The 13,184-nt window shown below is 42.6% G+C and overlaps 1 protein-coding gene across 10 annotated transcripts in view; it reads left to right on the forward strand.

The window, feature by feature from the left end:
- The window catches only part of specc1la (sperm antigen with calponin homology and coiled-coil domains 1-like a), a 376,439-nt gene that overhangs the window by 143,827 nt on the left and 219,428 nt on the right, over window positions 1-13,184 (forward strand). For 8 of the 10 annotated variants that reach the window (XM_078553774.1, XM_078553773.1, XM_078553769.1 and 5 more), the window contains 4 exons: window positions 1,721-1,794; window positions 2,814-3,016; window positions 5,115-5,278; window positions 7,841-7,935. In XM_078553774.1, coding sequence (XP_078409900.1) covers window positions 1,721-1,794; window positions 2,814-3,016; window positions 5,115-5,278; window positions 7,841-7,935 — 536 coding nt within the window. The remainder of the gene's footprint in view (window positions 1-1,720; window positions 1,795-2,813; window positions 3,017-5,114; window positions 5,279-7,840; window positions 7,936-13,184) is intronic. The other 2 variants (XM_078553778.1, XM_078553779.1) reach the window with 1 other exon arrangement.

The raw sequence follows: 13,184 nt of genomic DNA on the forward strand, positions 1-13,184 counted from the left end.
TTCCTGTCGGGCAGGCCGCTGGGCGGGCCTTAATTGGCCCACCCATTCAAAATGGCTGCGGGCCCCGTTGCGGTGGCAGGGTTCAGCTGCCCGCCCGCCACCGAGCCGGTGGGGCCCACTGCCTGCCAGCCAAGGGTTAAATTCTGCCCGTAATCTCCTGTGGCTGCAGAGACAAAAGGAGGCTGATAACCATTTCAGCAGAAACCATCTTTTCCTGATTTATACCTTAGAATGTGGACATGATTTGAGTTGAAAGAAAGCAAATTCTGTGCGAAAGGCATGTTTGTTTTCCCCTTCCAGGAATACACAAGGAAATGGGTTCAAAAGGCAGCTGCAAACCTGATATGTGTGTGCTAGTTCTGGTATGCTAGTATGTGCTGAGATGGTCACAGCTGAAGAACATCAACTTGGTATCCCAGCACCTTGCAGGTAAAAAAAAAATCTTTCTCTGTTGCTGGAGGCAAGCCATCAGTCAACAAAGCCACAGTCAAAGGAAACAGAACAGCTCCTTCAGCTAACCTGCAGAACCAAGTGTCTCCAAACCAACTTCTCAACTGCCAAATCACCTGAATCACCCAGCTTAAAGGCTGCAATGTTTCTACTCCTCACGGACAAGCCAAAGACTGATTCGTAAAACTTTATTAACTTTTATTTTACACTCAACTCTTCATTTCTAATCTGTATGCATGTGTGTTGCATTTTTATTATTTTTTCTTTGGTTTTATTAACTAATAAACTCACTCTCTCTTTGACTCAAGCCTGGTTAAATTGGCTCTTTCTAAAACATAAATATATTTGCACTGGGAAAAAATATCTATGAGGAAAGGGATCTCTTTGAAATTAAACGTAGTTGTGACCAACCGAGTGGGTTGAATATAGAAGGGAAGCCAGCTCATTTCAGCTAACTTGGGAGCATAACAAAATTGGGGTCCAATTCAGAAAGTTAACAATTTGGGGTATCTCGTCTGGGATCATAACAAATTGGGGGACCTTGCCTGGGGACCGGTCATAACACCTGGTAGGTTTTGGGGTACAGCACAAGAGCAAAGCTTTCCCATTACCCCACCCTGCCCCCCAGGAAATTTGTGCTTAATTGATGCACACTGGTTTTACACTGAAATATCACTACATGTGAAAATCATTCCCGAGATACAAAACCCTCTGGGGCTTGTTTATGCCATTCTACCTCCTCCACATCGTGAGTACGGTCTTGGGGTGGGGAGGGGGGTGGGGGGTTGTTGGTGGTGGCAGGGGATTGTGGGTATTGGGAGTATGGTCTGGTGGGGAGTTTGTGGGTATTGGGTTTACCATTGGGTGGGGGGGGAGGGGATTGTGAGTAGCAGGTTTATGACCTGGAGCTTTGTGAGTTGAAAGGGGAGTATTGAGGCTGGTCCTAGGATCTGGGATTTTTTGGTGTCTGGGAGAGAGGTTTTGGGCCCCTTTAATGTATCAAGTAGGTTTTGAAGCATTGTCTAGGACTTGGTGGTATTTGGATGGTTAGCAACCTTTGTGGGTCAGGGGGCCTGCAAGACTGAGGGAGAGAAGCAACTGGAGGCTGTGGATTGATCTACCTGTGAACTGAGATAATCAGGGGAAAGGGCTGTGACAGGAGAGCCTCTGATTGAGGCTCTGTTCAGAGTAGGCCTTGATTCTTCCCTCCTGGCTGTAGCTGGATGAAAGTTCCAAACGTTGAGATTTACTGTGGTCTTCCTTTCCACAGACTCTGTTAAAAAGCTTCAAGACCAGAAACATGACATGGACAGAGAGACCAAAATTCTAAACAGGAGGCTAAGGGTGGGTTGTTTCTTCTACTGTGAGTTATTTGATTTGATTTTTTTCAACATCATTGCAGCTGAGTCCTTCTTGAAAAGCCGTTATTTAAATTGTGGCAAAAGTGAAAACTAAACACTTTGTCCTTTAGTCCCTTTTTATGAATCCCTCTTTTCATCCATTGCTTGATGATTTTATTAAACCCCCTAGTTGAATTCATCCTCACACCCTGATGCAATGCACCATTCTTACTGGTACAGCAGAAGTTATGTGAGAGCGGTTTGGGGTTGCTTTTGTCCCACCCCTTCCTTTACAGAGTTTCCCATTTTCAGGAGCAGTGCCGATTCCAGATGATAAACCTGAGGTGATAAGTTGCATTCAGCCAGTATACTCTATCATTGAAGATGTGTTAATACTCAACTTTCAATTGGTAATCTCTGTGCATTATTATATTAGTTAAGGGTGAGGAATTTGTAAGGATGGAGCTATACTAACGATTTTGCAAAGCAGTTGAGCTTTTCATGCGCATTGGGTCAAAAGTGACAGTATAACTGAGAAAAGCACCAAGTACACCAAACTTCTGAGGTGTGAGACACACCAAGGGGCTGACTCAGCCCAAATCTGCAGTGTTCTGAGGAGATGCTGGCCTCTCTATATGCCAAAACATTTTACCCATAACACTGGAAGGCTTTTGTAAACAAGGGAAAGCCTGAGAGAAATTGGTATAATATTTTCAGCTTGGACTCAGGGTTTCCCTCGCGGTGACTTTAATGCTGTCACAGTCAGCCAGTGGACAACTGATGTTTGGATGTGGATAATTATGTATATTGTTCAGTAATGAGTGTGAGTTGGAAAGTGTAGAATGGGGATGGCCCTTCAAAGCAATGAAATGGGGTTTGGGAAACCTCAACCCATTTCTAGTGGACAAACGTTCACAACTCAAATTTTTCCATAAATTGACTTAGTTTTGTCATCTTGTTATTATGGAACCTCACAATGATAGCATCTTTTTTTATTTGAAACCAATTATTTCTTACGAATAGGAAGAGTCGGCTGAATGGCGACAGTTTCAGGCCGACCTCCAGACTGCAGTTGTCATTGCAAATGATATTAAGTCTGAGGCACAAGAGGAAATCAGCGACCTGAGACGCAGACTTCAGGAGTCAATGGAAAAAACTGAAAAGCTCACCAAAGAATTAGAGGAAGTGAAGACACGCAAGTACGTGGGATGTTGTGATGTGACTTGGTACGTTGTACATTAGCTAGAGCCACCTCCTGATCTAGGTTAATGTAATGTGTATGTGCATTTGACTATTTACATTGGTGCATGACATAGGGGTAGGGACCTGGAACTCCAAACAAGCATGGGAGGGATAGGAGGACTTAGGATAAAAAGAGGGGCCTGAGGGGATATGTAGATATACCAAGCTATTGGTTAGTAAATTTAACAGCAGTTGCAGGGAAGCTCCTTGAAATGATTTTGAGAAATCTGATAATGAACTCTGAAAAACTGATCATTAAAGGACAACATAGATTCAGGAAAGAATCATCACTGACATGATGGGGGAATGGGGGGGTGGAGGTGTGTGGTGGAGGAGTGGCTGTTGATATTTTTGGATTTTTAAGAAATCTGTACCAAGGAATTATGCCACTGGGTAGCACCTAAAGTGACACACGAAGTGGGAAATAAAGTTGGTACTAAATAGAAAGTTGAAAATTGAAATAGGAGTCATAAGTGTAAATATTTCAGGTGGGAGAGAAATTTTTCAGAGATTTGTTTGCAGATCTGATATTACTCATGATACACGAATGCTGTATCATGGATTGCCTGGGTATTATCCTGCTGTTAAGATAGAGATATATTTCCTGCCCCTTTAACAGCAGAAACTTTAATTGCAATAAGTGAGTGTAGCTCGAGGTCACGCAGAATAATTGTTTAGTTAAAGAACTTTTGCAGGTTGAGATATGCAGGTCAGTTTCAAGCTGCAACCCTGTACCCAGATTATCCTACATGTATAACAAATTTGTAGCAATGAGGTACAGTTTATAATGTTTAGTGAATGAATTATATTGTCAGAACGTATTGCTTATAAAATCTACACGTTTGCAGCTGACTTGTAATTTTGCAGGCAGGCCTGATCCGAGCAGGAACTATATAAACAGCTGCAGAAGGACTTTGATCCCTGGGTTATCCAGGCATGTAGATAGAATTTTATTGTTCATTGTGGATAAACAATTACTATTGAAACACAGTTCCAAAGTGGAACAGTGATATGTGATTCATGTTAGAAAATGGGTCTAAATAAATCTATGAAACCCAGCAGCTCAGTGTTTGCCTACAGTGTTTTAAAAAAAGGAAAGTACAATAATGCTGAACAAATCAAAAGTAGTTATGCTGTCGTACAAGGTACTGGTCAGATTCTATCTAGTGAAATGTTCAGTTCCTGTCAACGAATCGTAGGAATGAACATTTTACCTGGGAGGGACTATGATTATATAGGCGTATCTCCACTGGACTAGACATAGTTCCTGTATGGTGGATAAATGTACACTTATTAGAATAGAGGGCAGGAGGGTTCAGAAGAAATAGTTCCAGGATAAACAAATGGGAAGATTTAAACCATTCAGTTGTAATTGCAGAGTCTGGGAATCTTCCCATGACGCATGGTATCATATGCTTCAGAACTGAAAGTGAAAAGTGTCCTCACTGAACAATCAATCAGCAAGTGGCCAAAGAATAACAATGGACAAGTGAGATATCCAAGTTCACCATACATTGAGTTATGAGGCCACCCTGCAAACAATGGTTCTTTCTTAATTCTGATGTCATGTTTGTTTCAGTATTGCATGTTTATTATTGTATGGACAAAAGTAATCAAAATGTTGCTGAGTGTTGGGAATTTCAGTTTCAGGCAGTTGATCTTGGTTACTTTGTGGTGAGGCGGTGGGTTTGGGTTATGAAAAATGTTCATTAAATCTAATGGCCTTTCCTGCTGGAGAGTCTTCAGGTTTCCCTCGAGATGCATAAATCCTTGTGTCACATCACAATGCTCTTGGTGTAAAAGTTTGTGGCCGCAGCTGAGAAATTTTCAATGTGATGAACCACCAAGAGGTGCATCTGGAGGGACCAGGGGAAAAGCCTGGCTTCTGCTCCTTGCTTCCATGTTATGATACAGCTGAAACCAATAACTCCCTATGGGGCTCCTTATGCGTAAACCCTGTCACAAGAAAAATTTTCTTTTCAGCTTTAATGCCAACTGTAATGGAGTTTGTTCTAAGATGACTGCTTGATAAGCTGCAATATTTTTTATGTACATGGTGATATCATTAATTTTGATCTTCAGGCAGGATGAAGAGCGGGGGCGTATGTACAATTACATGAATGCTGTAGAGCGAGATTTGGCAGCTTTAAGACAAGGTATGGGTCTGAGTCGCAGATCATCCACCTCCTCTGAGCCATCCCCAACTGTCAAAACGCTAATTAAATCCTTCGACAGCGCTTCCCAAGGTAACAGCGACATTTTTCTACTCGAAAATAGTATTTAAAATGCTTATGAATTCAAAGGAACCTAACGCTCTCAGAAAAGTGTCCATTTATCTGTGTTTTATTACAAACAGCATTGTTTTGAGTTTCTATATTTCCCCTTGAAATATTCAGCACTGTATTTAGACACACTATTTTCTTGTACAGATTGGGTAAAGCAGGATTTTCTATTCTTCAGTATTTACTGCAGTACTTTTAAATGGGACCTTTGTAAATGTCAGCCAGTCACTTTGACTTTTTGGAAACTTGCCTATGCAATAGCTTAGTTTCCTCCTCCTCTTCCTTATGAGAACGCGCATATCTTCCTGGTGGCAAGTTTGAGATGGGCAATTTGCTGTGTGGTTGCCAGTGGACATACAGCATTCACTTTGGAAAAGCTTACTTGGGGGTAGCATAGGCTGGGAAATGTCAAGTTGTACTGACTAGTTAGTTGTGCAGTGAATATTTGCAGACTTAAATTTGCTCACCTCTTTCAGTTAATATCAACCTTAAATTTCTGGTTCCCGACCTTAGGGCAGTTCTGATCTATTAACGGATAGGAAGATGGCGGCTGCGAGTGCCCAAGGCTGGAGGCCGCGAGTGCCCAAGGCTGGAGGCCGCGAGTGCCCAAGGCTGGAGGCCGCGAGCACCCCGAGTCTCAAAATGCTCCAAATTTCCCCTTGACAATCATTGGCATTACAATCACTGAGTCCCCCACTCTCAACAGCCTGGGGTGGGAGGGCGGTGTGGGTGTTGCCGTTGACCAGAAACTGAACTGGACCTATAAATACTGTGGATGCAAAAGCAGGTCAGAGGCTGGGAATTTTGCAGCGAGTAATTCACCACCTGACTCCCCAAAGCCTGTCCACCATCTACAAGGCACAAGTCAGGAGTGTGATAGAATACTCCCCACTTGGCTGGATGAGTGCAGCTCCAGCAACACTCAAGAAGCTTGACACCGTCCAGGGCAAAGCTGCCCGCTTGATTGACACCCCATCTACCACCGTCAACATTCATTCCTTGCACTAAATGCACAGTAGCAGCAGTGTGTACCATCTACAAGGTGCAATGCAGCAACTCACCAAGGCTCCTTCGACAGCACCTTCCAAACCCACAACTGCTACCATCTAGAAGGACAAGGACAGCGGAAACATGGGAACGCCACCACCTGTAAGTTTCCCTCCAAGCCACTCACCATCCTGACTTGGAAATGTATTGTCGTTCCTTCACTGTCGCTGGGTCAAAATCCTGGAACTCCCTCCCTAACACCACTGTGGGTGTTCCTACACCACATGGACTGCAACGGTTCAAGAAGGCAGCTCACCACCACCTTCTTGAGGGCAGTTAGGGATAGGCAATAAATGCTGGCCCAGCCAGCGATGCCCACATCCTGTGAACGAATAAATTTTTAAAAAGACCACGGCTGGGACAACAGAGCATTTGTTTAAAGAGCCAAGCCCGAATGTCATGTTGAGTAGACTTATTTGTGCAGGAGTGACGTTTGCTTATATCTCACTTTTGTTTAAGGTCCATGCCATGAATATGGCTTTAAAAAGCAAAAGAAGGTGCATATACTTTTGAAAGAGATAGATAGGTTACCAATTTAATAAGTCCTAATCATTCATACAAAGAATGAATGTAGCTTTGTTGGTCTGTTGCCTGTGGAGATATGGGGACTGATTTTTGAGCCCCAGTCTTATCCTTCTCTAGAAGGAGAATGTGGAATGAAAAAAGCTTAATTTGCCAAACTCATGGAACAAAGGTAATTATTAACCCTTCACTTAGTGAACCAATAATAACACAAATCCAGTGAGCAGTGCTAAATTAGGGAAAGCTGATAATATAAAGTGAAGTTCAGGCAGGGAATTGTGAGCAAATGTCTCAGAAATATAGTGCTGGCATACATCAGAAGCCTTTTAAATTGTCTTCAAATTGGGACAGTGGACATCTTGGTATTTTAATCCAACACTTTAGAAAGCCCTTTACAGATGGGATGTCTATTGTCGCAGACAGCTCTAGTTCCTAGAACCATTCAGGCAGTGTTGGTTGTGCCCTGTGTTCAGTAGGTTAGACGATGCAGTTTGTGTAAACCATATTTTTAAAAGCCTCTTCTCATCTCTCCAAAAAGAATATATTTCAGAAAGCCCACACACCAGCTTACTGCTGTTTTAAATACTGTAATTCAAATATGTACATTTTCCTTGTTAAAATATTTTTATTTGCATAATATTCAAGTAAGCATTTTGTGGGAGGGGTAGGTTAGGTAGACTAATATGGTTATATTAGTTAGATATGTTTGATCTTTAAATTTTTAATGTGCAGCTAGGAGTGTATCCCTTTTACTGGATGATACAGTTGCAGATTGTAAGCTCTTCAATCTTCCTCAACCTCTATAATACCACATTTGCCTTTTTGCTAGGACTATTGCAGTTGAGTTAGCGCACGTGCTGTTGATTGGGCTGAGGTAGTACTGAAGGTGAGTGATATTTCAAAAGTGTGAACATGAAGTTACTTTCTGGGCTAAAAGTAATTATTTTGTTTTTCTAGTTGTCCCTAACACTACTGCAGCTGCCATTCCACGAAGCCCTCTCAGCCCAAGCCCTCTGAAAACGCCACCAGCAGCTGCTGTGTCACCAATGCAGGTTAGTAAGTAGCCAGTGCACAGCTGGCTGTGTGACTGAGAAGTTTTCCTATGTTACTACTTCCTGGGGTGGTGTTTATTGAAACTGGCTTCAAATCTGAATCTTCATTAACACCCCTGCCCATAACTCGAGATTTCACAGCTCTTGGGTGTACAAAGTTTTTTTCATAATTTAGTCAATTATTTCACTGTTCCTATTTCCTTGCAAATCATTCCATTTACACAGCCTTGAACCTTAAGAATCATTGTGGGGACTGTGTATTTCTGTTGTTAGACTGACGATTCTCATTTCTAAATAATTTTCAATAGAAATGAAACCAGTGATATTTATTTTTAGAGTATATATGGGCTTTATTTATATTAATTGTTTTTGAAATAAATGAGCATCTGCAAACTGTGTAGCTTTCTGTTTTACATTCACACTATTACGTTGTGCAGATTAGGATAACAACTAACAATTGAAACAGACAGTAACAGTCATGATAGTGGTGGTACTGTGACAGACAGAGGGCAGTGTTGCACTTCCATGGACAAAACGCATATCTCCAAAATACTTTGTAAAGTTTTCTTCTAAGATAGTAATTGTTTATCCATCCTGAAGGTACTTAAAATATAAATATAAAGTGGTTAAAACATCATACCCCTAATGTGTGTAATCTGCTACTTGTATCTGGGCTGCCTTGGGGCCTAACATAGGACCTGGTGCAATATTGAGGTGGTTTCAGCATGTAAATCTAATCCCACTGCCACTGGGATGATTGTAGGTGAATGTTGTGATGTATTGTGAAGTCACATAATATCTTTTGAGGTTGGATAGGTTGGGGTTATTTTCCTTGGAACAAAGAATGCTGAGAGGTGACTTGATTGAGGTGTACAAAATTATGAGGGGAATAGATAGAGTGGACAGGATAAAATTGCTTCCCTTGGTGGAGAATTCTAGAACCAGGGGACATAGATTCAAGATAAGTGGCAGAAGGTGTAGGGGGGACATGAGGAAGAACTTTTTTATGCAGAGGGTAGTAGGTGTCTGGAATTCGCTCCCAAGTTGGTGGCAGAGGCAGAAATTTTAAACTCTTTTAAAAAGTACCTGGGTCTGCACCTAAAGTGCTCTAAGCTGCAGGGTTATGGGCCGGGTGCAGGAAGGTGGGATTAGAAAGGGCACCTGGGTGTCCTCGGGCTGGCATGGACAAGATGGGCCGAATGGCCTCCTTCTGTGCTGTAACTTTTCTATGGCTCTATGGTACGCTAACAAAACATACTGCACTCTACTAAGTCATGTTGAAGTCTCTAAATAAGGCCAAAGTGTTTTGTTGTACTTTTTTGGATATTACCTTTAAAAGAACTTGACATTTAAACCAGCAAAAGTTACAAAACCCACCATGGTGATCCTTAATTTTTCTAATTGAATTTGGGTAACTGTGTAAGCTAAAACGAGAGGGAATTTTTTTTTACAGTAAATGGTGTACTTGTGGGGGTTTTCAGCTCTTTATGGGCCATTCTAATCATGCTTGAACTTTTTGACTAAGCTAGAGAACTTAGTATTCTGAGAGCGTGTAATGAAGATTTAGGTATTAGGCCTTAGTGACAAAACTGAGGGTACCAATGACTTCAAGTGTTCTGCTGAAGGGTCATGAGGACTCGAAACATCAACTCTTTTCTTCTCCGCCGATGCTGCCAGACCTGCTGAGTTTTTCCAGGTAATTCTGTTTTTGTGCCAGACCCCACTACTGGTAATGCTCAGCCAGATTGTTCTGTCCTTCAATTGTTCATTGTTGCTCAATTTACAGTGTATGGTGCCAGTCTGGAGAGAGGTCTGCAAACTAATATGAAAACTATCTTTCTATAGTGAGGTCTATATGATTGGCAGTGATGTCCTTCAAATGTTTTTGTTGTCACATCTGACCTGGATATCACTCCATGTTGATAAATATTGTTGGATAGCCAGTTGAAATTTCTTTCTTCTCGTTGAGATATTAGGGTGCTGGTTAGAAACTAAGGTGTTACACTTGACTGACTAGACCCTGTATAAAGGGCTAGTATTTAGGGACCAGTAAGGTTGTATGGACAACATTCATGAGCTGTTTGAAATACTTCAGTATGATGTAACGTTAATCTGTGGCAGCTTGCAAGCTCTGCCTCGCAAACCTCGCTCATAAAAACTGAGGACGCCAGGGTGTTGGGAATTTACCTGTTCAAGGCAGCCTCTTAAAGAGGAAGGTATTCATTTCTGAATACAGATGGTTTCAGTTCTGAATACTGATGAGAGTGATGGCTCATCTGGGAGTGCAGCTAGAGCCAAGTTCATGGCACCGTGGGCGGCTCAGCTGCAGACGGGGGTACAAGGAAGTCTGGAAGAGCAATAGTGATAGGCGATTCGATAGTTAGGAGAATAGGCAAGCGTTTCTGTGGCCATAGGCATGAATCCAGGATGGTGTGCTGCCCTCCAGATGCCAGGGTCAAGGATGTCACTGAGCAGCTGCAGGGCACCCTGAGGCGGGGAGGATGAACAACCAGCAGTCATGGTCCACATCAGTACCAACAACATAGGTAGAAAGAGGAATGTGGCCTGCAGTCAGAATTTAGGGAGCTAGGTTGAAAATTAGCAAGCAGGACTTCAAAAGTTGTAATCTCCAGATTACTCCCAGTGCCACATGCGAGCAAATACAGAAATAAGAGGAAAAGACAGCACTAGAGTAGGCAATAGTAAGTTAATAGGTGTGGTCAGAGTATAGGAGAAAGTAATAAGAGTCTAAATCAGGGTATTGTGCATGTATGTGAATCCACAGGGTGTGATAAAATAGATTAGTGAGTTATAGGTGCAGATTGCTGTGTGTAAATACAATGTTGTGACAATGACAGAGACCTGGCTCAAAGAAAGGCAGGACTGGGTGTTAATTATGCCTGGATACAAGGTGTTCAGGAAAGTTAGAAAAGAAAGAAAAAGGGGAGGGGTGGCAGTATTGATTAAGGAGAGCATTGCAGTGCTGGAGAGAGAGGATGTCCCAGAGGGATCAAGGATGAAACCTATTTGGCTGGAGCTAAGGAACAAAAAGAGTGCAATTACATTGCTCGGTGCAGTCTATCGATTAGTAGGAAGGATGTAAGGAACCAATCTGCAGGGAAATTACAACATGATGCAAACATTATAGAGTAGTTATAATGGAGGGGCTTTAATTATCCGAATATAGACTGTGATGGAGATAGTATAAAGGGCAGAGAAGAACAGGAATTCCTAGAGTGTGTTCAGGAAAACTTTGTTTCTGTTTTTGTTTTGGATTTCCAGCATCCGCAGTTTTTTGCTTTTATTCCTTCAGTAGTATGTTTCCAGTCCAAAGAGGAAGGAGGCACTGCTCACCTGGTTCTTGGACATGAGGTGGCCCAGCAAGTAGATCAACTGTCAGGAGGAGAACATTTAGGGCACAGTGATCATTGTATCATAAGGTTTAGGCTGACTATGGAAAAAGATAAAAGTCAGTCCAGAGTAAGGACGTTAACTGGGGGGAAGCCAACTTCAATGGGGAACGAATGAATAAATTGGAGTCAGAAGTTGGCAGTAAAAATGGCAGCTGGTCAATGGACTACTTTCAAAGAAGCGATAAGTCGGGCAGAGTCACAGTCGAGGTATATTCCCTCCAAAGGGAAAGGTAGGGCAAATCTAGAGCCTCCTGATGTCAAAGGAGGTAGAAATTAAAATGAATAAGATAAGGTATGCTTTTTACTGGTGTCAGTCAGAAAATACAGTTGAAAACCAGGCTGAATATCGAATGTTCAGAGGAGAGGTGAAAAAGAGATAAGAGAAGTAAAGGGGAGTATGAAAAGAGACTGGCAGCTAACATAAAAGGGAATCCCAAAGCCTTCTATAGGCTTATAAATAGTGAAAGGGTGCTGAAAGGAGGGGTAGGGTCGATTAGGGACCAAAAAGGGGATTTAGGTATGGAGGCAGTGGGAGGTTTTAAATGAATACTTTGCCTCTGTATCAAAGAGGAAGATGCTACCTAGGCCATGTTGGAGGAGGAGGTAATTGTCACTGGAAGGGTTTAACATTGATAAGGAGGAGGTATTGGATAGGATATCTGTACTTAAAGTTGATGAGACACTGGACCGGATGAGGTGCACCCAAGGATACTGAGGGAAGTGAGAGTGGTAATTACATAACCACTGGCCATAATTTTTCAGTATTCCTTAGACTCAGGGGTGGTCCCAGAAGACTGGAGAATTGCAAAGATTACACCCTTGTTGAAAAATGGCTGTAAAGATAAACCCAGCAACTACAAGCCTGTCAGTTTAACTTCAGTGGTGGGGAAACTGCTAGAAATAATAATTTAGGGTAAAATTAATAATCACATGGACTAATACAGTTAATTAAGGAAAGCCAGCATGGATTTCTGGTGGAAAATCATGTTTAACTAATTTGCTGGAGTTTTTTGAAGAGGCAGCAGAGGATTGATGTGGTGTACATGGACTTCCAAAAGGCGTTCGATACAGTGCCACACAACAGACTTGTGAGCAAAGCTATAGCTCATGGAATAAGTAGCAACATTGATACAGAATTGTCTGTGTGACAAGGGACAAAGAGTAGTGGTTAATGGTTGTTTTTCATGCTGGAGGAAGGTTTGTAGTGGAGTTTCTCAGGGTCAGTGTTGGGACCCTTGCTTTTCCTGATATATATTAATTACCTAGGCCTGGGTGTACAGGGAACAGTTTGCGGAGATACAAAACTTGGAAGCATTGTGAACATTGAGGAGGATTGTGTAGAACTTCAAAATAAGTTGGTGGAATGGGCAGACAAGTGGAAGATGAAGTTCAATGCAGAGAAATGTGAGGTGATTCACTTTGGCAGGAAGAACATGGAGCAACAATACAAAATAAGGATCCAACTCTAAAGGGGATGCAGGAGCGGAGGGACCTGGGTGTATATATGCATAAGTCATTGAAGGTGGCAGGACAGGTTGAGAGAGCAGTTAATAAAGCATATAGTATCCTGGGCTTTATTAATAGAGACATGGGGCAGAATTTTCTGCCTGTCGGGCGGGTGGGCCCGACTCAATCTCCGGCGGGTGGGGAGCCGATCCCTGCCGGCGAAGCGGGCCCCGCCGCCCTTTTATGTGGGCGGGCCAATTAAGGCCCGCCCAGCACTCCCTGTGCGGGTGGGGGTGGGGGGGAATTCCCCAAATACGAGAGTGCGCTCTTTCGCGCATGCGCATGAAAGAGCCCACATCTCCCTGAGGCTAAGTCAATGTCACATGAGAT

This window comes from Cetorhinus maximus, chromosome 12 (genome assembly GCF_964194155.1).
Source record: "Cetorhinus maximus chromosome 12, sCetMax3.hap1.1, whole genome shotgun sequence".
In the NCBI taxonomy this organism is placed as follows: domain Eukaryota; kingdom Metazoa; phylum Chordata; class Chondrichthyes; order Lamniformes; family Cetorhinidae; genus Cetorhinus; species Cetorhinus maximus.